The following is a 24,024-nucleotide window of genomic DNA, read 5'->3' as shown; positions in this document are numbered from 1 at the left end:
CAGGTCATGTTCAAATTCCTGAAGGTCAACATCTTCGGTAATGGAGGTTTCAGGCTGACCTGAGGGCAACTGTGTCTCATCATCCTCCAACACTTCCACCTGATTGCCAAGCATGTCACGGCCAACAACATGGTTTTCTTCTGGCCTTGGGTGCTCAAAGATCTGTGCATCACTGCACACCACGGCCTCACCTGCATTGGTGGTGTTGCGCGGTGAGAGGCAAGAAAGGTCAAAGGGTCCCGTAAACAGTTCCTCAGAGTAACCTGCTTTGGGGTCATATGTTTCTTTAGAATACTGATGCTGTGAGGAAGGAGGACCAGGCTGAGGATTCAATAGCCCAGCCTCTGGGCTACTCAAGTCTGTCTGTGTGGACCCTTGGGATTTGCTACTCGACAAGTAACTTGAGGCATTTTCTGCTAGCCAACTCGTTACCTGTTCGCACTGTTCAGGACGCAAGAGTGCTTTCCCATGTGGACAAGAAAATTGGGATAGTAAGGAAGGGGTAGATAAAGCAGGAACCTTTTTCTTTGGCTCGATCACACTTCTTGGGCGACCATCACTGTCACTACCACCTTGTCCATGGCCCTTACCCCCTCATTTTCCAATTGTTTTGGTTTAATTATTTGAAGGTGAATACTGTAACATGACCTTTTGTACAGGCAGTGGAACGACACTGATGCCGGGTTGTTAAACTTGTGTTAATAGTTTCCCATGATAGCTGTTTCTGTAAGTCTAAAAACCACAAGGTACCTTTATTGGACAAAGTACCACTTGGAGGAGTTGACAAAGATGTTGTGAATGTTTTTCAGCCCTAAAAGAAAACAGGGTTTGACACCACTTTTATTTTAGTATTGCTTTTTGGCACTCAGACTGTGTTTTAGTAAGAGCAGGGCACTAAGTAGGTTCTGTAAGATCTGAAAACACCACCACAAGGATGCTAGCTTGGTGCTATAACAGTATTTTGCTTCAGGCAGGAGTAGAGCCACTGACACCGAGTATTAATTAAAAAATTGGTAACACTGACACTGTTTTAATAAGAGCAAGACACTATGTAGATTCTGTAAGATATGAAGCCGCCAAAAGTATGCTAGGTTGCTACTAGTAAAGTATTGGCTTTCAGGCAGAACTAGAGCCACTGATGTGGCGCCCTGGACTAGCTAGGTCGTCACAGGTACTGCAACAACACACCCCACTCCCCGAGATAGGCACATCAGTCAGACACAAATCCTTGTTGCCTCCCTCCAGGGGCTGATGTCCACACCAGGTGGGGTGGAGCCAGGCGGTTGACCCCACCCACTGAGGAGTTCACAGTCCTGGAGGCGGGAAAGGAAGTCAGAACAGTTAGAGAGGTGAGTGAGGAGTGAAGTAGTAGGAAAGGAGCAAACTGACCGTGTCCGGGTACGTGGCCCGGGCACCAAGAGCAAGGTTGGCAGACGGTGGTGGCCGTCTGCAGGAGAGGCAGATCGACGCAGAACCGTAGGACCGGGGACAGGCGGTGGCCCACCGATACCGAACCGGGGAGCGAAGAGAAGCCAGCACAAACCGGCAGGGCCTGCGGACCCCGACCAGGCTTGGAGTCGCCGTTAAATAGGTCAAATCCGTTAGTGACTGGAACCCCAGGGGTTTCCAAACAGCCAAGACCCGACTGAAGTCAACCGTCCAAACAGCAACAGCTAAATACAGCTACCGCCACAGCTAGAATTCCCAGGGCCAGAGCCTGCGGGCAAAAGGGCTCCTCCGACATATATCCACGCTGGGGAGCGGGTTACCGGTGGGAAGCCATCGGGACCGAAGTTAAACAAAAGGTGCAGGGAAAGGCAGCTACCACCAACCGTCCGGGAGAAACCACAGCAGCCGGCTGCGGGACCCGTCCATCCAGCCGTTTGTTTTACTGGAGACTCTGCATCTGTTCTTGGCTGAGTGAGTACCACCGTACCATCCGGCACCACGCTGCCCCCGCGACCCTGCACCTCACCAACCGTACCTCCCCGTCACACCTTACCGGGCCCCGGGACAACCAACCCCTACCCACGGAGGGGGAAACAACATCCCAGCTGCTCCCTGCCATCGTTCCCGGGATCCCTGTCACCAGCAGCGGTGGTGCCCCAACCTCACCACAAACCGTGGGTGGCGTCACGGACCAAATCCCCAAACCAAATCATCCCTTTCACTCACGGGTGAGGAGCGCCGCTCGAGTCACCGGATCCGGCCCACCGCCTGAGCCACCGAGCAGCAGCAGCGCCGGACCCGAGCGCCAGCGAGAGCGCAGCAGCGATGGCTCCCTCCCCGCCCATGACAACTTGGCGTCACGAACAGGATCTTACTGTTCTACCGGCTGGTAGAAGTGCGCCTTGTGTCCCGCCGGCGTTGTCCGGCCGAAAAATTTCAGAAGCCGCCATCTTGGGCGCGAAGATTTTCCCGCTTGAGCGTCTTCTCGAGCAGTGGAGGCGCGAAAGCCGAAGCTCCGCCCCTGAAAAGGAGGTGCTGAGAAAGAACCAAGGGGGGACGCGGATGGAGAGATGGCGGCGTCCTCGGGCTGGAGCGCGGGAGCGCCCGCCACTGGAGCGTCTAAGCTCTGGGGGAACCAAGGAGGAGTAGCCTTTGAAGATTGCGGCCAAGGTGAGCTCCCCGCCGGGACCGCTGCTTGGCTGGAGCGGGAGCTGGGCTGGTTCTGCTTGAAGGTTAGGGCGCAGAGCTTGCAGCAGCTGCTGGATTGGAAGGCGGAGAGGCGCAGAATGGTTGCTGTGGTATGGGCCGTGCCGCGTCGCGATCAGGCCACCCAAGCTCCTGAGCCAGCCTTGATTGCGTGGGAGCCGGGGGCCAGTACCGCAGCAGGAGGTCCAGAGAGAGTGCCGCTGATGAAAGAGGGGGTCCTGAGCACGCTGCCCCCGCAACCGTTCCCAACGGCGATCAGTGGTTCTGGACTGCACTGCCTATGGAAGGGGAACCCGATGTACCATCCGATCCCCGAGTGGGCCGACCCCCTGCGGTGGTAGCTGCCCCAAACTCAGCGGTCCCTCCGTTGCACCGTTGTCCCCGTTGGGACCATCAGTACCGTAACCTGTTAAATAAAAAGTAATCAACCGAAGATGTTACCTGATTGTCGACTGTGATTGACCCGGCCGTTGCCGGCAAGTAGTCCCCGTAGGGACCCTTTGTACCGTGCATAAGAAACTTCTTATGGACATGCCTGAGAACTAGCAGGGAAACCACAAACTTGTGGGAATGTAAATATGTTGGCATGATTCCGTTACCACCTCCGGAGAGGCTGATTTGGAGGATGGGCCTGGAGGAAAGAGATGGCCCAGGCCCGCCACTACCGTAACCTGTGGCAATCCTCCGGGGGGTCAGGGGTCCCCCATGGACGTGGAGTCCCCTGAAGTGACCGTAGGGTGCGAAACACCGTACCCGTTCCCGATCGGGCAGCCTGGATCTGGACTGGGGTCAAGGGGTGCTGCCCACCTCTTAGGGGCAGCATCAGGGCCAGGTTGTTTGGGTGGGAGAGCGGAAGCCGTCTGTTTTAATAAAAATGACTACCGTTAGTAACGTTAAAAGTACTGTGCCTCCCGTTAAGGGAAGTTCATAAATATGCTTGTTGAATGTTTTTATATGTTTTACCTTTTTCAGTTGTGAAAATAAAACCGGTGATGGACGGGCAGCCCGCAGACGGTCTGCATTTAATCAAGGGGGAATGTGGCGCCCTGGACTAGCCAGGTCGCCACAGGTACTGCAACAACACACCCCACACCCCGAGATAGGCACATCAATCAGACACAAATCCTTGTTGCCTCCCTCCAGGGGCCGATGTCCACACCAGGTGGGGTGGAGTCAAATGGTTGGCCGCACCCACTGAGGAGTTCACAGTCCTGGAGGCGGGAAAGGATGTCAGAACCGGGGAGCGAAGAGAAGCCAGCACAAAAACCGGCAGGGCCTGCAGACCCCGACCAGGCTTGGAGTCGCCGTTAAATAGGTCAAATCCGTTAGTGACCGGAACCCCAGGGGTTTCCAAACAGCCAAGACCCGACTGAAGGCAACCGTCCAAACAGCAACAGGGAAATACAGCTACCGCCACAGCTAGAATTCCCAGGGCCAGAGCCTGCGGGCAAAAGGGCTCCTCCGGCATATATCCACGCTGGGGAGCGGGTTACCAGTGGGAAGCCATCAGGACCAAAGTTACACAAAAGGTGCAGGGAAAGGCAGCCACCACCAACCGTCCGGGAGAAACCACAGCAGCCGGCTGCGGGACCCGTCCATCCAGCCGTTTGTTTTACTGGAGACTCTGCATCTGTTCTTGGCTGAGTGAGTACCACCGTGCCATCCGGCACCGCGCTGCCCCCGCGACCCTGCACCTCACCAACTGTACCTCCCCGTCACACCTTACCGGGCCCCGGGACAACAAACCCCTACCCACGGAGGGGGAAACAACATCCCAGCTGCTCCCTGCCATGGCTCCCGGGATCCCCGTCACCAGCAGCGGTGGTGCCCCAACCTCACCACAAACCGTGGGTGGCGTCACGGACCAAATCCCCAAACCAAATCACCCCTTTCACTCATGGGCGAGGAGCGCCGCTCGAGTCCCCAGATCCGGCCCACCGCTCGAGCCACCGAGCAGCAGCAGCAGCGCCGGACCCGAGCGCCAGCGAGAGCGCAGCAGCGACGGCTCCCTCCCCGCCCACGACACTGACACCAAGTATTAATTAAAATTTGGTAACACTGACACTGTGCTTTAATAAGAGCAGGATACTATGTAAGTTCTGTAAGCTATGAAGCCGCCAAAAGTATGCTAGATTGCTGCCTGTAAGGTATTGGCCTTCAGGCAAAAGTTGAGCCACTGACACCAAGTATTAATTAAAAATTTGGTAACACTGACACTGTGTTTTAAGAAGAGCAGAACACTATGTAGGTTCTGTAAAATATGAAGCCGCCAAAAGTAAGCTAGGTTGCTGCTAGTATGGTATTGGCCTTCAGGCAGAAGTAGAGCCACTGACACCGAGTATTAATTAAAATTTGGTAACACTGTGTTTTAATAAGAGCAGGACACTATGTAGGTTCTGTAAGATATGAAGCCGCCAAATATATGCCAGGTTGCTGATAGTAAGGTATTGGCCTTCAGGCAAAAGTAGAGCCACTGACACCGAGTATTAATTAAAATTTTGAAACACTGACACTGTGTGTTAGTTGCAGCAGGCCAATATCTAACTTCTGTAAGATATGAAACCACCACCAGGATGCTATATATTATGGTATTTGGCTTCAGGCAAAACTAAAGGTTGTGACAGCAATTTTTTTATTTATTTATTTATTTATTTTTTTAAACTTACACTATTTTTTTAGCAGTAGGATACTATTGAGTTTATGCACGCTATGAAGCAGACACAAGGACGCAACTGAGCTGGTATGAATTGAGATGGTGGCTGACAGGCACTACACTACACCTGAACCTGTTGTTTTGTCAATTTTGGGACCTTTTTTAGGAAGTTGTAATACCTATTCCTAGTAGAACATACACAAGGGATAAAGCAGGGCTGGGATGTTGATTATTAGTAGCAGATGTCAGGACAGCTTTAAATCTCTCCCTGCCTGTGAATAAGCTCTCCCTATATCACACACTGCAGTAACAGACCGTATGCAGCACTAATAAGAGGATTTATTTTTTTTGGCGGTTTAAAACAGGAATGGATCTCACCGAAAAAAGCAGTGCACTACCACTGACCCTATAGCTATTTCTGAGATTCCTTCACCTGCTAACTAGAGATGAGCGAACCGGCCGTGGTTCGGCTCGAGTTCGGTTCGTCGAACGGAGGTCCCGTTCGAGTTCGGTTCGGCGAACATTCGACGAACCACTCGAACCGCATAGGAAACAATGGCAGGCAATCACAAACACATAAAAACACCTAGAAAACACCCTCAAAGGTGTCCAAAAGGTGACAAACAACTCACAACACAACACAAACACATGGGAAAGTGACAAGGACATATACTCATGCGAAAACAAAAGAGCAGGACAAGGAAAAAGAGGAGGAGACACAGATATAGGCATGGCACGTCCTTCTAAAATCATGTAAAACACCGCAAGGTGACTCCAAGCGGAGTTCTCCCTTTTTTCCAAAAATTGGGCCACACACACACCCACCCATTCAGTGGCAGCACTTGTGCCCCAGTTGTACACTTCACAGCTAGATTTGCATCAAGCACATTCAAAAATACGCCATACTTAACCGTTCCCAGGATGACCCTGGGGTAGGTAGCAAAGTCTTTGCTGAACCATGACTTGTTCATCTTGGCTCCTTTTAAAAAACACAGCAAGCAACGGTTACTCCAAGCGGAGTCTCCCTTTTTTTAAAAAAATTGGGCCCCACACACACCCACCCCTTCAGTGGCAGCACTTGTGCCCCAGTTGTACACTTCACAGCTAGATTTGCATCAAGCACATTAAAAAATACGCCATATTTAACCGTTCCCAGGATGGCACCGGGGTAGGTAGCAAAGTCTTTGCTGAACCATGACTTGTTCATCTTGGCTCCTTTTTAAAAACACTTCAAGCAAGGGTTACTTCAAGCAGAGTCTCCCTTTTTTACAAAAATTGGGCCACACAGACACCCCTTCAGTGGCAGCACTTGTGCCCCAGTTGTACACTTCACAGGTAGATTTGCATCAAGCACATTCAAAAATATGCCATACTTAACCGTCCCCAGGAGGACACCGGGGTAGGTAGCTAAGTCTTTCCTGATCCCAGCTCTGTTCATCTTGGCTCCTTTTAAAAAACACAGCAAGCAAGGGTTACTCCAAGCACAGTCTCCCTTTTTTCCAAAAATTGGGCCACACAAACACTCACCCCTTCAGTGGCAGCACTTGTGCCCTAGTTGCAAACAGGATGTTTTGATTTGCATCAAGCACATTCCAAATCCACAAGCATTTACTCTCCCCAGGATGAGACAGGGGTAGTAAATTCCTTGTGGATCCATGACTTGTTCATTTTGATGAACGTTAGTCTGTCCACATTGTCACTGGACAGACGCGTGCGCTTATCTGTCAGCACACACCCAGCAGCACTGAAGACACGTTCAGAGACAACGCTGGCAGCTGGACACGACAAAATCTCCAAGGCGTAAGTGGAGAGCTCTGGCCATTTTTCAAGATTTGAAGCCCAAAATGAGCAAGGCTCCATTTGCAAAGTCATGGCATCGATGTTCATTTGGAGATACTCCTGTATCATCCTCTCCAGCCGTTGACTATGTGTCAGACTTGTTGTCTCTGGTGAATATACAAGTCACTATCAAGGACCTTGGTAATGGCTATAAGGAATACCACCTCCTAAACTAACAATTCAACGACAATGTGTCATTTTTCCAATAAATACGATTTTTATTAACACTTTAGACATACATACTTAAAATGATGCAAGCAAGGTGTGCACAACAAAAAGGGGTGGATGTAATCCTAGGACAAGGTTACAAAGTAACAAAGTAACAGTAATGCATAGTCCTATGGACCGCAGTGGGCTGGACTAATCCACTGACATGCCCCTAAGGTCAGAATGGTAATGAATTAAATGGCCACCTAAATAGTGCCTGTTAAAATACCTTTCTGTACCCGCACCGCCAGTGAAAAATAGTTATATGACAGTACAATCAATGCAACGTTACTAACCAGTATGAATAGTCCGTAATGGCACTATTTTTCACTGGCGGTGTGGGTGCAGAAAGGTATTTTAAAAGGCACTATTTAGGTGGCCATTTAATTCATTACCATTCTGACCTTAGGGGCATGTCAGTGGATTAGTCCGGCCCACTGCGGTCCATATGACTATGCATTACTGTTACTTTGTTACTTTGTAACCTTGTCCTAGGATTACATCCACGCCTTTTTGTTGTGCACACCTTGCTTGCATCATTTTAAGTATGTATGTCTAAAGTGTTAATAAAAATCGTATTTATTGGAAAAATGCCACATTGTCGTTGAGTTGTTGTCTCTGGTGGCCTAGCAAAGGAGGGTCTAAAAAAATTATGAAAAGATTCAATAAAATTGCTGTTACCAGCACCAGTTACGGTGCTACTGGTACAGGTAGACTGTTGAAGATGACGAGACCGTCCCATGTTTGTCAAGTTACAACTGGGAGATTCACTCCCTGCACCTGCATGGTTGTTTGGTGGAAAAGCCGAGCTAAGATCGAGTAACAGCTTCTGCTGATACTCCTGCATACGTGCGTCCCTTTCTATGGAAGGAATTATGTCACAAAATTTGGACTTGTACCGGGGATCTAATAGTGTGGCAAGCCAGTAGTCATCATCACTTCTAATTTTGACAATACGAGGGTCATGTTGGAGGTAGTGCAGCAAGAAGGCACTCATGTGTCTTGCGCAGCCATGCGGACAAAGTCCACGCTGTGTTTGTGGCATAGAGGTGCTAACCATTCTTTCTTCCTCTGACATCTCCCCCCAACCTCTTTCAACTGAAATTTGGCCAAGGTCTCCCTCATCCGCTGAGTCTTCCATGTCCATGGACAGTTCGTCCTCCATCTCTTCATGTTCTCTTGCACCTTCCGCAACATTTCACCTGCTATCATGCGCCTGATCCCTGTCCCCCATGGTCCCATGCCTGCCGCGTTGGTGATGATGAACGTCTGGACCTTGGTGATGTTGTTGTCCCTTGCGCATATGAATCCTCCTGTAGTTCCTCCCATTCCTGTTGTCCCACCCCCTGACTCCGAATAGTGTTTAGCGTGTGCTCCAGCATGTAAATGACTGGAATTGTCATGCTGATAATGGCATTGTCAGCGCTAAACATATTCGTCGCCATGTCGAAACTGTGCAGAAGGGTGCATAGGTCCTTGATTTGAGACCACTCCATCAGGGTGATCTGCCCCACCTCTGCATCTCGTTGGCCCAGGCTATACATCATGACATATTGCATCAGGGCTCGGCGGTGCTGCCACAGTCGCTGTAACATGTGGAGAGTCGAATTCCAGCGTGTCGGCACATCGCATTTTAGGCGATGAACCGGCAGGCCGAAAGACTTCTGGAGCGATGCAAGTCGCTCAGCAGCGGTGGTTGAACGGCGGAAGTGAGCAGACAGTTTTCGTGCCCTGTTCAGAAGGCCATCTAGGCCGGGATAGTGTGTTAAAAATTGCTGGACAACAAGGTTCAACACGTGAGCCATACAAGGCACGTGTGTCACCTTGCCCAGGCGAAGGGTCGCACCCAGGTTTGCAGCATTGTCGCACACGGCCTTACCAGGCTGCAGGTTGAGTGGAGACAACCATTTATTAAACTCAGTCTCCAGAGCTGCCCACAACTCAGCCGCTGTGTGACTCTTATTTCTAAGACATTTCAAGCTAAAGACCGCCTGATGCTGTTGTGCTCTGCTGCCAGCATAGTAATGAGGGGTGCGTGATTCCTTCTGCGCAGTGAGAACGCTGGTGGCCTGACCAGGCAGGCTTGGGGCGGAGGTGGAGGACCCAGATGAGGTGGAGGAGGCAGAAGCAGTGGCGGAACTTGGACAGACAGAGGATTGACACACAAGTCGTGGGGATGGCAAGACTTGTGCAGCAGACCCTTCACCATCTATCACCATAGTTACCCAGTGCCCAGTCAGCGACATGTAACATCCCTGTCCATGCTTACTGGTCCAAGTATCGGTGGTGAAATGCACCCGTTCACACACAGAGTTTCTCAAGGAAGTGGTGATGTTGTGTGCGACATGCTGGTGTAGCGCGGGCACACCTTTCTTAGAGAAGTAGTGGCGACTGGGCATCTGATACTGGGGCACAGCGACAGACATAAGGTCTCTTAAATCCTGTGTGTCCACCAGGCGGAAAGGCAGCATTTCCATAGCCAAGAGCTTACAGAGGGATAAAGTCAACCTCTTAGCTTTGTCATAGGTCGCAGGAAATGGCCTTTTATTTGTCCACATCTGAGGGACAGAGATCTGGCTGCTGTGTGTAGACGGTGTTGAGTAGGGTGTCCCTGGAAAAATGCAGGTTTGTGAGGAAAGTGCAGGCGTAGACATGATATTGCCTTCATCCAACGTTGGTGCTATCGATGTCTGAGAGAGCTGTACACACGCACTTGTTTCCCCTTCCAAACCAACTGACGACCTACCAAGGAAACTGCCTGTTGCGGTTACAGTGGTGGAAGTTGTGCGTGGAAAACCAGGTGTGACAGCTGTCCCCACAGTCCTAGAAGATGAAGAGTGCGCGGATGCACAGGAAGGGGCAGGCGGTGGATGGTTCTCTCCGCTAGGCCGCATTGCAGCACGGTGAGCTTCCCACTGGGACATATGATATTTATTCATGTGACGATTCATGGAAGAAGTTGACAAACTGCTGAGGTTTTGCCCTCTACTAACATAATCACGACAAATTTTACAGATCACATAATTTGGGCGATCATTTGCTATGTCAAAAAAGGACCAGGCTAGGCAAGGCTTAGAGGGCATGCAACCTGCTGATCCACCCCGACTAGTGCTCAGAGGCAGAGTGGTGGCTGAGGATGCAGTTGTAGACGTGCTACCAGTGCTCCGACTCTGTCCATCAAGGCGCAAGGTAACTTCATCGTTGGTTGCATCCTCCTCCACCGCCTCTGTTGACCTCCTCGGGTGCCTGACTGTGGGTTGACAGTAGGTGGGATCTAGAACTTCCTCATCAATTGTTGTGTTTGCACTCCCCTCACCCTCAGACCGAGCCTCTTCTTGCCCTGACTGAATATTTAAGTTGTCATCCCAATCTGGTATCTGTGTCTCATCGTCATCAGTATGTTCCTCATTGTCTATAACAACAGGTGTTACAGTTTGTGAAAAAGGGTCAACATTATGCTCAGAAACTTGGTCGTCACGGCCTGAATCTGAGTCACAAAGGTTCTGGGCATCACTGCAGACCATTTCCTGGTCTATACTCACTGTAGCTTGGGAGCAGACTTCTGATTCCCAGGCTATAGCGTGACTGAACAGCTCTGCAGACTCAGCCATCTCAGTTCCAACATACTGTGCAGGGCGGATGGAGACTTCAGAGCTGGGAGAAAGCAAGTTTGATTGGGATGACAACTCAGAGGACTGGTGTTTTTTGGATGTGGTACTTGAGGTGGCAGAGAGGGCACTTGTTGGACCACTTGAGATCCATTCAAGCATTATTTTCCTTTTTTGGCCATCATTTACCTTTGTTCCAGTTGTTCGTGTCCGTAAAAAAGGGAGCACATCGGATTGTCCACGGTAAGTAGTAGACATCTTACTTTTGCTGTAAGATGGTCTATCTTCAGCAGATGTTAATGGAGCTTTGCCACCTTCCCCACGGACAAACCCTTTTTTTCCTTTTCCAACACGCCTCTTCCCCTTTCCACCAGCATCTGTCATTTTGCCACTCATTTTGATTGCGACAAGATTGTGCACTTAAAATGTGGTAGTAAAAATTGAGAGGTGGTGTAGATTTCAGCGGTGGTCTAGCTTTATTAACAGCAGAATAAACAACAATAATTATCCCTGACAATACAACTACTGCCCTTAAACTGGCAGCATAGTTTGCTAGTATAATGGCTTAGTAACAATGAGTTTGAGTGTGCAATGCAGTGGTGCTGCAAATAGCTTTGCACCAGTGGGACAATAATGAAGTCCAACAGCCACTTTTAGGATGCCACTAAGTTTCCTCAGTGTTTGCTAGTATAATGGCTTAGTAACAATGAGTTTGAGTGTGCAATGCAGTGGTGCTGCAAATAGCTTTGCACCAGTGGGACAATAATGAAGTCCAACTTTTAGGATGCCACTAAGTTTCCTCAGTGTTTGCTAGTATAATGGCTTAGTAACAATGAGTTTGAGTGTGCAATGCAGAGGTGATGCACATAGATTTGCACCAGTGTGACACTAATGGAAGTCCAACAGCCACTTTTAGGATGCCACTAAGTTCCCTCAGTGTTTGCTAGTATAATGGCTTAGTAACAATGAGTTTGAGTGTGCAAAGGGCAGGAGGGTACAGTGGCAGGGTTGTGGGTCTGGGTAGAGGAAAGGAAGCCTCACTTTCTATCCCCCCTAATGGGGAAATGCAGCGAGGAAATCCCTGACCTTAGCTACACAGACGCTGTCATCTTGTGTAGCTGTTAAAATCTGTTTTCACGGACCTGACTGTCACCTATGGCTCAGACCCTGCCGGTATTAGCCCTTACAAAGGCTGAAAGAAACTTCTATCCCTATTCTGTATAGCGCTGTGTATAGAGCGTACACAGCAGTATCGGAGACAGAAGCTACGCCAGCGGAGACTGACACCAAGATGCAGAAGGCAGATAATGGCGTGCTGGAGGAAAATGTCCGTTTTTATAATGCAGGGACATGTGACATGGACATCCTATCACACATGCTGTTGCTTCTCTGGCTAAAAGTCCACTTAGCTGTGTGTGTGTCTGGGATTGGCTGACATGCTGGCCCACCCCACTACACGCGGACGCTTAGGGAAGGAAGGCAAGGAGAAAAAAAATGGCGATCGCCATTATCCAAACAGCAGTGATCTGAATGCGCTGTTCCCGCACACTATACACTGAAATTTCATAATAGTGTGAGTCACAGAGTGACTCACACTATTACAGCGGAAAGCCAGCTACTAATTAACTTGTCTTTTTGCTTCTAGAACCGTTCTCGAACGTATCTAGAACTATCGAGCTTTAGCAAAAAGCTCGAGTTCTAGTTCGATCTAGAACAGCCCCCAAAATCACTCGAGCCGCGAACTGGAGAACCTCGAACCGCGAACCGCGCTCAACTCTACTGCTAACACCTAATGCACACTATCTTCAGCCCTTAAAAGGACTATTTTGGATTTTGCAGCAGGAACGCTATATCAAACAATGCACTGCACTGTTCTTATACCTGGTTCTATGATTTACACAGCCGCTAGCAGTTAATGCAAATTATCTTCAACGATTAGAAGGACTAGTATTAGTTGGCTGGAGAAACGCTCTCTCGCACACAGTACAGTGTATCTACACCGCCAGCTCAGGAATGAATGCGTGCACAAAATAGCAGCTGCCTTATATAGCCCCTATGACGCTGTGCGGCCAAGCCAATCACAGTAACATCACAACAAAGATGGCTGCGGCGTTACTGTGAGGGCAAGCAACATCAGATGTGTTCATTGGCTGGAAAAAGGCGCCAGGAAGTCAGAAATGAAAATAAAAGTATCGGAGCGAATACCATATTAGCCGTCGGATAGCGAATACCTCGAATGCCCCATTATCCGTCGGATACCGAATAGTGGCAAATACATTCGCTCATCCCTAATTGTTACCCCTTTGCATGTTATGCGGGCGTCACACGAGACGAGGTATCGTGCAATGCATCGTCGGGGTCACGGTTTTCGTGACACACATCCGGCATCGTTTGCGACGTCGTTTCATGTGATACCTCCGAGCGACGCTGAATCGGTCACAAATTGTGAGTCGTGTACACGTCGCTTATTTTTAAAAAAGCGTTTATTTTTCATGGCGCCGGTTGTTCATCGTAACCAGGGCAGCACACATCGCTCCGTGTGACACCCCGGGAACGATGAACACAGCTTACCTGCATCCCGCGGCACCCGCTGGCTATGCGGAAGGAAGGAGGTGGGCGGGATGTTTATGTCCCGCTCATCTCCGCCCCTCCGCTTCTATTGGCCGGCGGCTGTGTGACGTCGCTGTGACGCCGAACGTCCCTCCCCCTTCAGGAAGAGGATGTTCACCGCCCACAGCGAGGTCTCTCAGCAGGTAAGTACGTGTGACGGCGGTTTAACGACTTTGTGCGACACGGGCAGCGATTTGCCCGTGACACACAAACGACGGGGGCGGGTACGATCGCTCGTGCGATCGCACGATAGATCGTACTGTGTGACGCCCGCATTAGTGTAGTTTTAAATAAGGCAGATGAAGTTGACTAAAGTCAGGGCTCTCTGTTAACTCACTATTGAAATATCCTAATGTGTACCCAATCTGACTGTTCGGTAACTGTTATGCTTTATCCAAATAAAACCTAAATAAAATGCTGAAGGAAATCTAGTTGTATTCATCTGAATGTAAATGTTTCTGCAGTAAAAGCATGGATTCCTGAAGGACCCAGATTAATGGAACAGTCACAGCAATTTCTGCAATGAATTTGCATGAATTCATCCTACATCATATATATATACACACATATATATATAACTAGCTGTAGTACCTGGGTGTTTCCCGGGATAGTAACTGTCTCTCCGTCTCTCTCCCAGTCTCTGTCTGTGTGTCGCTGTCTGTCTGTCTCTCTGTCTGTCTCTTTCCTTGTCTGTCTGTTTCTATCTCTCTGTCTGTCTTTGTATCAGTCTATCTGTCTCCATCTTTGTGTCTGTCTGTCTCTCTATCTCTGTGTCTGTCTCTGTGTGTGTGTGTCTGACTCTCTCTCTTTAGGCACAGGAAGAAAAAAGGAGCAGCACTCACCGGTAATTGCTGTGAAGTATTCAGGTTTATTCCATGATCGGAGGATACATGCTTCGGCGTAACAGGGAGGGAATGAGGATGGTTAGCACAAAAAGACGTGTCTTTTTGTGCTAACCATCCTCATTCCCTCCCTGTTACGCCGAAGCATGTATCCTCCGATCATGGAATAAACCTGAATACTTCACAGCAATTACCGGTGAGTGCTGCTCCTTTTTTCTTCCTGTGCCTAATGCTTCATGCTCTGATGCTTTTGGAACAAGCACCCCGTAGCTGTATTCAGTATAGTCCGACCTGGAAGTTTTCTCTTGTCACAGCAGAGATTAATAGCACCGTGTGTGCTTTCTGCAACTAGTCGCTGTTTGCTTAAAGTGGACAGTCCTCAGTGGAAGTAGTGCCCCGCAAATCCTTCTTGTTATGACTCTCTCTCTTTCCTCATCTGTCTTTGTCTGTCTCTTTCCAGGTCTGTCTCTTTCCAGGTCTGTCTCTTTCCAGGTCTGTCTCTTTGCCCCTCTGTCTCTTTACCCGTCTGTCTCTTTGCCCGTCTGTCTCTTTCCAGGGTTGTCTCTTTGTCTGTCTGTCTCTTTGCTCGTCTGTCTCTTTCCAGGGCTGTCTCTTTGCCCATCTATCTTTTTGCCCGGATGTCTCTCTCCAGGGCTCTCTCTCTCCAGGGCTGTCTCTCTCTCCAGGGCTGTCTCTCTCTCCAGGGCTGTCTCTTTGCCCGGCTGTCTTTTTTGCCCGGCTGTCTTCTTTGCCCAGCTGTCTTCTTTCCAGAGCTGTCTCCTTTCCACGCTGTCTCCTTTCCAGGGCTTATTTTGTTCCTATATCAACCACTGACAGTTGCTATTAATAGCCAGTAGCTCCCACCTACATTCAGTTTAATGGAGGCAGGATTTTGGTGAATAACTGTAAAGCGCAGGGTTAAATTTTCCAATCAAAATATAGTCTATGACGTTCCCTGGGTCACATGGGGCGTCTGTGCAAAATTTCGTGATTGTAAATGCGACGGTGCGGATTCCTTTAGCGGACATACAAACACACACATATATACACACATATATACACTGAGTTTTATATAATATATATATATATATATATATATATATATATATATATACAGTGCCTACAAGTAGTCTTCAACCCCCTGCAGATTTAGCAGGTTTGATAAGATGCAAATAAGTTAGAGCCTGCAAACTTCAAACAAGAGCAGGATTTATTAACAGATGCATAAATCTTACAAACCAACAAGTTATGTTGCTCAGTTAAATTTTAATACATTTTCAACATAAAAGTGTGGGTCAATTATTATTCAACCCCTAGGTTTAATATTTTGTGGAATAACCCTTGTTTGCAATTACAGCTAATAATCGTCTTTTATAAGACCTGATCAGGCCGGCAAAGGTCTCTGGAGTTATCTTGGCCCACTCCCCCATGCAGATTTTCTCCAAGTTATCTAGGTTCTTTGGGTGTCTCATGTGGACTTTAATCTTGAGCTCCTTCCACAAGTTTTCAATTGGGTTAAGGTCAGGAGACTGACTAGGCCACTGCAACACCTTGATTTTTTCCCTCTTGAACCAGGCCTTGGTTTTCTTGGCTGTGTGCTTTGGGTCGTTGTCTTGTTGGAAGATGAAATGACGACCCATCTTAAGATCCTTGATGGAGGAGCGGAGGTTCTTGGCCAAAATCTCTAGGTAGGCCGTGCTATCCATCTTCCCATGGATGCGGACCAGATGGCCAGGCCCCTTGGCTGAGAAACAGCCCCACAGCATGATGCTGCCACCACCATGCTTGACTGTAGGGATGGTATTCTTGGGGTCGTATGCAGTGCCATCCAGTCTCCAAACGTCACGTGTGTGGTTGGCACCAAAGATCTCGATCTTGGTCTCATCAGACCAGAGAACCTTGAACCAGTCTGTCTCAGAGTCCTCCAAGTGATCATGAGCAAACTGTAGACGAGCCTTGACATGACGCTTTGAAAGTAAAGGTACCTTACGGGCTTGTCTGGAACGGAGACCATTGCAGTGGAGTATGTTACTTATGGTATTGACTGAAACCAATGTTCCCACTGCCATGAGATCTTCCCGGAGCTCCTTCCTTGTTGTCCTTGGGTTAGCCTTGACTCTTCGGACAAGCCTGGCCTCGGCACGGGTGGAAACTTTCAAAGGCTGTCCAGGCCATGGAAGGCTAACAGTAGTTCCATAAGCCTTCCACTTCCGGATGATGCTCCCAACAGTGGAGACAGGTAGGCCCAACTCCTTGGAAAGGGTTTTGTACCCCTTGCCAGCCTTGTGACCCTCCACGATCTTGTCTCTGATGGCCTTGGAATGCTCCTTTGTCTTTCCCATGTTGACCAAGTATGAGTGCTGTTCACAAGTTTGGGGAGGGTCTTAATTAGTCAGAAAAGGCTGGAAAAAGAGATAATTAATCCAAACATGTGAAGCTCATTGTTCTTTGTGCCTGAAATACTTCTTAATACTTTAGGGGAACCAAACAGAATTCTTGTGGTTTGAGGGGTTGAATAATAAATGACCCTCTGAATAAACTTTTCACAATTTAAAAAAAAAAAATAAAAAAAGAAATAACATTCTTTTTTGCTGCAGTGCATTTCACACTTCCAGGCTGATCTACAGTCCAAATGTCACAATGCCAAGTTAATTCCGAATGTGTAAACCTGCTAAATCTGCAGGGGGCTGAATACTACTTGTAGGCACTGTACATTATATTGGTGTCTGTCTCACACCTCCTTTTTTGGGACATATTTGACAGCACTCTAAAAGGTCAGCTACAATGTGCCCATTGGGATGTTGACCTTGCCCTCCTCCTGTGGCGCCCTGGCCTAGCCAGGTCGTCACAGATACCGTGTTTTCCAAAAATAAGACACTGTCTTATATTTATATACATATATATATATATATATATATATATATATATAGTACAGACCAAAAGTTTGGACACACCTTCTCATTCAAACAGTTTCTTTATTTTCAGGACTCTGCAAATTGTAGATTTACATTGAAAGCATCAAAACTATGAATTAAAACATGTGGAATGAAATACTTAAAAAAGTGTGAAACAGCTGAAAATATGTCTTATATTCTAGGTTCTTCAAAGTAGCCACCTTTTGCTTTCATTACTACTTTGCACACTCTTGGCATTCTCTTGATGATCTTCAAGAGGTAGTCACCGGAAATGGTTTTCCAACAGTCTTGAAGGAGTTCCCAGAGATGCTTAGCACTTGTTGGCCCTTTTGCCTTCACTCTGCGGTCCAGCTCTCCCCAAACCATCTCGATTGGGTTCAGGTCTGGCGACTGTTGAGACCAGGTCATCTGGTGTAGCACCCCATCACTCTCCTTCTTAGTCAAATAGCCCTTACACAGCCTGGAGGTGTGTTTGGGGTCATTGTCCTGTTGAAAAATAAATAATGGTCCAACTAAACGCAAACCGGATGGAATAGCACGCCACTGCAAGATGCTGTGGTAGGCATGCTGGTTCTGTATGCCTTCAATTTTGAATAAATCCCCAACAGTGTCACCAGCAAAGCACCCCCACACCATCACACCTCCTCCTCTATGCTTCATGGTGGGAACCAGCCATGTAGAGTCCAGCCGTTCACCTTTTCTACAAAGACACGGTGGTTGGATCCAAAGATCTTAAATTTGGACTCATCAGACCAAAGCACAGATTTCCACTGGTCTAATATCCATTGCTTGTGTTCTTTAGCCCAAACAAGTCTCTTCTGCTTGTCTCCTGTCCTTAGCAGTGGTTTCCTAGCAGCTATTTTACCATGAAGGCCTGCTGCACAAAGTCTCCTCTTAACAGTTGTTCTGGAGATGAGAAGGTGTGTCCAAACTTTTGGTCAGTACTGTATATATATTAGATGTTCCCAGCCAGCTAACGCTTGGCATGCCCATTCCTATGTAATTAACGCTGCTGGTAATTAATTAAACTAAAGTTAATAATTACAACATTCAGTAGCGTTGAAGTGGTTGAATTACGTGTAAAGGAAGTTGATAATTGTCGACTGGCAATGAAAATGTGACGTGAAAAATGCTGGGAGTTGCAATTTAGCATTACGTAGCCTTTGTCTATCATTTGCTAAAGCAGCTCAGCTTGACGTGTGTGTGCAACGCCCAGCATTTTTCACGTCACGTTTTCGCTGCCAGTCGGCAATTATTAACTTCCTTTACATGTAATTCAACCACTTCAATGCTACTGAATGTTGTCATTAGTGATGAGCGAGTACTAAAAAGCTCGGGTGCTCGAGGCTCGGGCCGAGCATCCCAAGATACTCGTGTACTCGGCCCGAGCACCGAGCCCAATATTATCCTATGGGAGACCCGAGTATTTTTCTGAAATGACCCCCGGCAGCATGTAGAAACCCTAAAAATGTCACAAAAGTCTCAGAAGAGTGCTCAAATGACATGGGAACAGCATGGGGAAGACCCCTTGAAGCATTTGTAATACTACAGGTAACGGGATACGCAAGGACTGCACGGAATCACGGGGGTTAATCAATGCAAATTTAATAATGTATTGCACAACACAGGTGGAGGAATAGTGCGGGAAAGGAGGGGGAAGAAAAGCGGGAATGTGCACAGCAGTAGATATAATGCAATATACATACAACCACTTTGAATAACTTGTCAAGGATAGGAAGCCTCAGATTGTACTCCCAAAAGCAAAACACAGAAATCCTTATTAAACAAAAAAACGCAGAGTCCTTGTTATCTTACTCGTATAACACAGTGCAGTCTTTTCCTATCTGTCCCTAACTAAAGGTAGTGTGCACACTTAACTGCAGGTTTCAGCGTGGGGTACCTCGTCACCGTTGGGGCCCGTATTCCGCTGGCAGACACCTCTAAAGTTCAGTCTTTGTCCCGGGTCTGTAACTTGCACGTGCTGCCTGGCTCCTCGCTCCACATCCAGCCTCTTTGGATCTGTAATTTTGTAATTTGCACGTGCTGTCTGGCCCCTCGCTCCACATCCAGCCTCTTTGGATCTGTGTCTTGGGGGAGACACCACGCAACACTCTGAGGTACTTGGACCTCGGAAAAACAGGGCAGACTGAGGCCTTCTATCTTACAGCCCACTCCAGCACACTCCTCTCAGCAAAAAAACACAGCCACATGTAGACTCCTCCTCCTCCTGTTCCAGACTCAATCTAGTCACTTGAGCAGCAGGTGGCAGCATAACACAAGGAAGTCCACCAAACAGTCTTTTAACCTATATATATATATATATACATATAAATGTTAACAGGTCTTACACATTTATCACTCAAAAGTCACAGCTGTGAACAATTTTGTCCGAGTTTTACGCCATTTTTACGGACTCACCAGAAAACCTTCCAAAATGACACCAAAATGAATTTTCATGGCAGAAATGTTAAAGGCACATACCCAATAGTGAGATAGAGCTGGTGTATCTTACTTTTTGAGATTAATACATGAAAGATTTTACGTAAAATATTGTGTTGCACTCCGATGTACAAAACGCACTTTTTTGTGCTTTTTACTAGCGATGTCGGTCATTTTTTTTTTCATTCTATCTCCCGTCGGTCGGTCTCGCTCTGTCTGTCTCTCTCTGTCTAGTCTGTCCCCCTCTCACAGTCTGTCGGTCATTCTCCCCCCTCTCTCTTACTTACCGTTCCCCGATCACTGCCGCGGCGCTGCACAGCTGTTCACTAAACTCCGGCGGCTTTTCCGCTTTTGAAAAAGCCGGCCGCTCATTAAACAATCTCGTATTCCCTGCTTTCCTGCTTTTCGGCGCCTATGATTGGTTGCAGTGAGACACGCCCCCACGCTGAGTGACAGGTGTCTCACTGCACCCAAACACAGCAGCCGATGGGCGTGTCTATACTGTGCAGTGAAATAAATAATTAAATAATTAAAAAAACGGCGTGCGGTCCCCCCAATTTTAATACCAGCCAGATAAAGCCATACGGCTGAAGGCTGGTATTCTCAGGATGGGGAGCTCCACGTTATGGGGAGCCCCCCAGCCTAACAATATCAGTCAGCAGCCACCCAGAATTGCCGCATACATTATATGCGACAGTTCAGGGACTGTACTCGGCTCTTCCCGATTTACCCTAGTGCATTGGCAAATCGGGGTAATGAGTTATTGGCAGCCCATAGCTGCCACTAAATCCTAGATTAATCATGTCAGGCGTCTCCCCGAGATTCCTTCCATGATTAATCTGTAAATTACAGTTAAAAAACACACACACACGAAAAATCCTTTATTAGAAATAAAAAACACTAACAAAGTCCCTCATCATCAATTTATTAACCCCGACAAACCCTCCATGTCCGGCGTACTCCACAGTCCTCCAGCGTCGCATCCAGCTGTGCTGCATGAAGGGGACAGGAGCTGCAGAAGAAACCGCCGCTCCTGTCAGCTTCACACAGCAACTGAAGACAGCTGCGCGATCAGCTGAGCTGTCACTGAGGTTACCTGGATCCAGCGGTGGATGCAGCGGTGGCCGCGGGTAACCTCAGTGACAGCTCAGCTGATCGCACTACTCACCGCCGCTCCGGTCAGCTCCACGCAGCAACTGAGGTGAGTATCGCGATCAGCTGAGCTGTCACTGAGGTTAATCGCGGCCACCGCTGGATCCAGCGGTGGCCGTGAGTTACCTGACTGACAGCAGCTGATCGCGCTACTCACCTCAGTTGCTGTGTGAAGCTGACCGGAGCGGCGGTGTATTCTGCATGCAGCAGAGCTGGACGCGACGCTGGAGGTCCGTGGATTACGCCGGACATGGAGGGTTTGTCGGGGTTAATAAATTGGTGATGAGGGACTTTGTTATTGTTTTTTATTTCTAAAGGATTTTTCGGGTGTGTGTGTTTTTTAACTGTAATTTACAGATTAATCATGGAAGGTATCTCGGGGAGACGCCTGACATGATTAATCTAGGATTTAGTGGCAGCTATAGGCTGCCATTAACTCCTTATTACCCCGATTTACCAACGCACCAGGGTAAATCGGGAAGAGCCGGGTACTGTCCCAGAACTGTCGCATATAATGTATGCGGCAATTCTGGGCGGCTGCTGACTGATATTGTTAGGCTGGGGGGCTCCCCATAACGTGGGGCTCCCCATCCTGAGAATACCAGCCTGCAGCTGTATGGCTTTATCTGGCTGGTATTAAAATTGGGGGGGACCGCACGCCGTTTTTTTTAATTATTTATTTATTTTACTGCACAGTATAGACACGCCCACCGGCTGCTGTGATTGGGTGCAGTGAGACACCTGTCACTCAGTGTGGGGGCGTGTCTCACTGCAACCAATCATAGGCGCCTGTGGGCGGGGAAAGCAGGGAATATGAGATGGCTGTGTGCAGAGCACAGCGCGCCCGCCGGTATAAAGGCTCGGTCACGCTGTGCAGGCCGGCCAATCACTGCAATTCCACAACTAACAGGGCTGTGGCATTGCAGTGGTCTGCCAGCCAATCCCTGCATGAGGGCTGGCTCTCAAAAGAGCGCCAACATGCAGGGATGAAGACCACGAGTACAGCACGAGTATCGCGAAATTACTCGGTACCCGCCGAGTAGCCCGAGTACAGTGATACTCGTGCGAGTACCGAGTAGTAACAAGCATACTCGCTCATCACTAGTTGTCATTATTACCTTTAGCTTAACTAATCACAAGCAGCGTTAATGACATAGGAATGGGTGTGCCGAGCGATAGCTGGCTGGGAACAGCTTATATATATATATTTATATGCATTTGTATAATTATATTTCTAAGACTAGCAAAATTACTTATATTTACTTGTCATATTTCTCTTTTAGCCTTGACACCATTCAGTCTCTATGATGACAACTGGGCACGTCAGCTTTTGATCTTGGATGTGAAGAAGAATGTGAAAATATCTTGGAAAAGGCACACCTTCCCATTTATTACTGGCTCATATCAATCCTTTAAAGAGGAGCGCACCATTGCCCGTGAAATTGATTTAATCGGAGGAGACCAGCGAACTGTAATTGTAATACATATTGGGATGCATTTTAGAGCTTATCCCATTCATTATTTCATCAGGAGACTCTATAATATACGCCGTGCAATAGAGCGCTTATTTATTAGGAGCCCAGAAACTAAAGTGATAATTAAGACTGAGAATACAAGCAACATGGAAAGAGGAAGTGATTTTCACGCTTCTATACATTACTTTATCATCGAAATAGTGTTCAAGGACCTCAATGTTGGCTTTGTTAATGGCTGGGATATGACCACTGCTTTTGATACAAATATAATTCATCCTCCTGAAGAAGTTATTGAGAATGAGGTTAGAATGTTAATGACATATATCTGTTAAGTCTTCCCGACATATGATGTGCGTCATATCTTGAGTATACTGTTACACAGAGCTTTGCACAAACTCCGGTAACTGCCATGGCGGCGGCAATCTCAGTTCACGTTCCAGATTCTGTCACTCCACACAATGGTTTTTCTGGTATTTCGGATCAACACAGGCAGAAGCCGGCATTGACATACTGTATGTGCTGATTAATAGGCAGGCTAGCAAAAATTAATCTCTGCTAATCTACTTGTGAGGCTCCTTTGATCACATGTCAAGTCATGATCACAAACTCTGTCACACAGCACGCACATGTACCGCCCCAGTGTCAGCAGCCAAGACTGCTCGGATTCGGATCCACGGTGGCTCGAGGGGGTCTCCGGACCCGGGAGGGGTCTTGAGGCCACTCGAAATAAAAGGGGGGCATTTACAGGGGGTTTTGTGTTTAGAGTTCGTGACACCACCCATGGTGTGTGGTAAGGTGGAGTACCACCGTTGCTGTTGGGAGCGCCCGGTGGCGATGAGATGTCACCAGGTGTTTAACTCCTCCATGGGTAAGGGGAATGCCCCAAGGCTTGGTGATGGTGAAATGGGGATGCTGTTGGGGAGGAAAGGGTCACTGCGTACTCACTCAGTCCAATAACGCTGACACCGACAACTTGTAAACCGGAATTCTTAGCACCGCTGTGGCAGGGAGGGAGAACGCTAGGATCCCGTGCCCGATGGTGTTGCTTGTTAGCCTGTGACCTTTTCCTTGGCACTTTCTCTACTGGTTGGCTCCTGTAGTATAGAACTAGTTGGGTCCCGCTCACCCGTATGGCTAACAGAGTGAGCTTGCTCTCAGGGTTAACGCTTGGGATTTTCTGGACTGTGTATTGGGAAAGTCCTATCCCCCTCGTTGCGCTAGTACCCCGATTTTGGAGTGGGTGGACAACGAATCTTGAAGACTTCGTCCTCGTCGGGTAAATTACCAGGATGCCTGAAGCTACTTCCCGGCCTAGGGTCCACGTACCCCGTCGTGCCCTGGCCCCTGCCCGGAGATGGCACAAGGCCGCCGGCTGCCCTCCTATGCAGTTCCGTGCCCCTTGACGTGATCCCCTGCGACCGGGGTTCCAGCTCCTGCCAGGCCCAGACCAACGTCTGCCAACTAGTGTTTACAAGGATTCCAGCTCCTGACCTCCTCCAACTGACTTGTGACCTCTCCTCATGAGAGTCACCACACAACTGACTGCTCCTGACACTCCTGACCCTCCCTAACCAACCCCCCAAGTGGCAGCCCTATTACCTTCAGGCTACCCATTGGTGTGTCTCGTGG

General features: G+C 48.4%; 1 protein-coding gene across 2 annotated transcripts in view; it reads left to right on the top strand.

Moving 5' to 3' along the window:
- LOC142256081 (NXPE family member 1-like) overlaps positions 1-22,928 on the top strand; it is a 533,261-nt gene extending 510,333 nt beyond the window's left edge. For both annotated transcript variants that reach the window (XM_075327595.1, XM_075327594.1), the window contains exon 6: positions 22,204-22,928. In XM_075327595.1, coding sequence (XP_075183710.1) covers positions 22,204-22,727 — 524 coding nt within the window. In that variant the 3' untranslated portion in view covers positions 22,728-22,928. The remainder of the gene's footprint in view (positions 1-22,203) is intronic.
- The last annotated feature ends 1,096 nt before the right edge of the window (positions 22,929-24,024 follow it).

Source organism: Anomaloglossus baeobatrachus, chromosome 11 (genome assembly GCF_048569485.1).
Source record: "Anomaloglossus baeobatrachus isolate aAnoBae1 chromosome 11, aAnoBae1.hap1, whole genome shotgun sequence".
NCBI classification, from domain to species: domain Eukaryota; kingdom Metazoa; phylum Chordata; class Amphibia; order Anura; family Aromobatidae; genus Anomaloglossus; species Anomaloglossus baeobatrachus.
The sequence above is the reverse complement of the archived record's forward strand: the minus strand, read 5'-3'. Positions and strand labels throughout refer to the sequence as shown.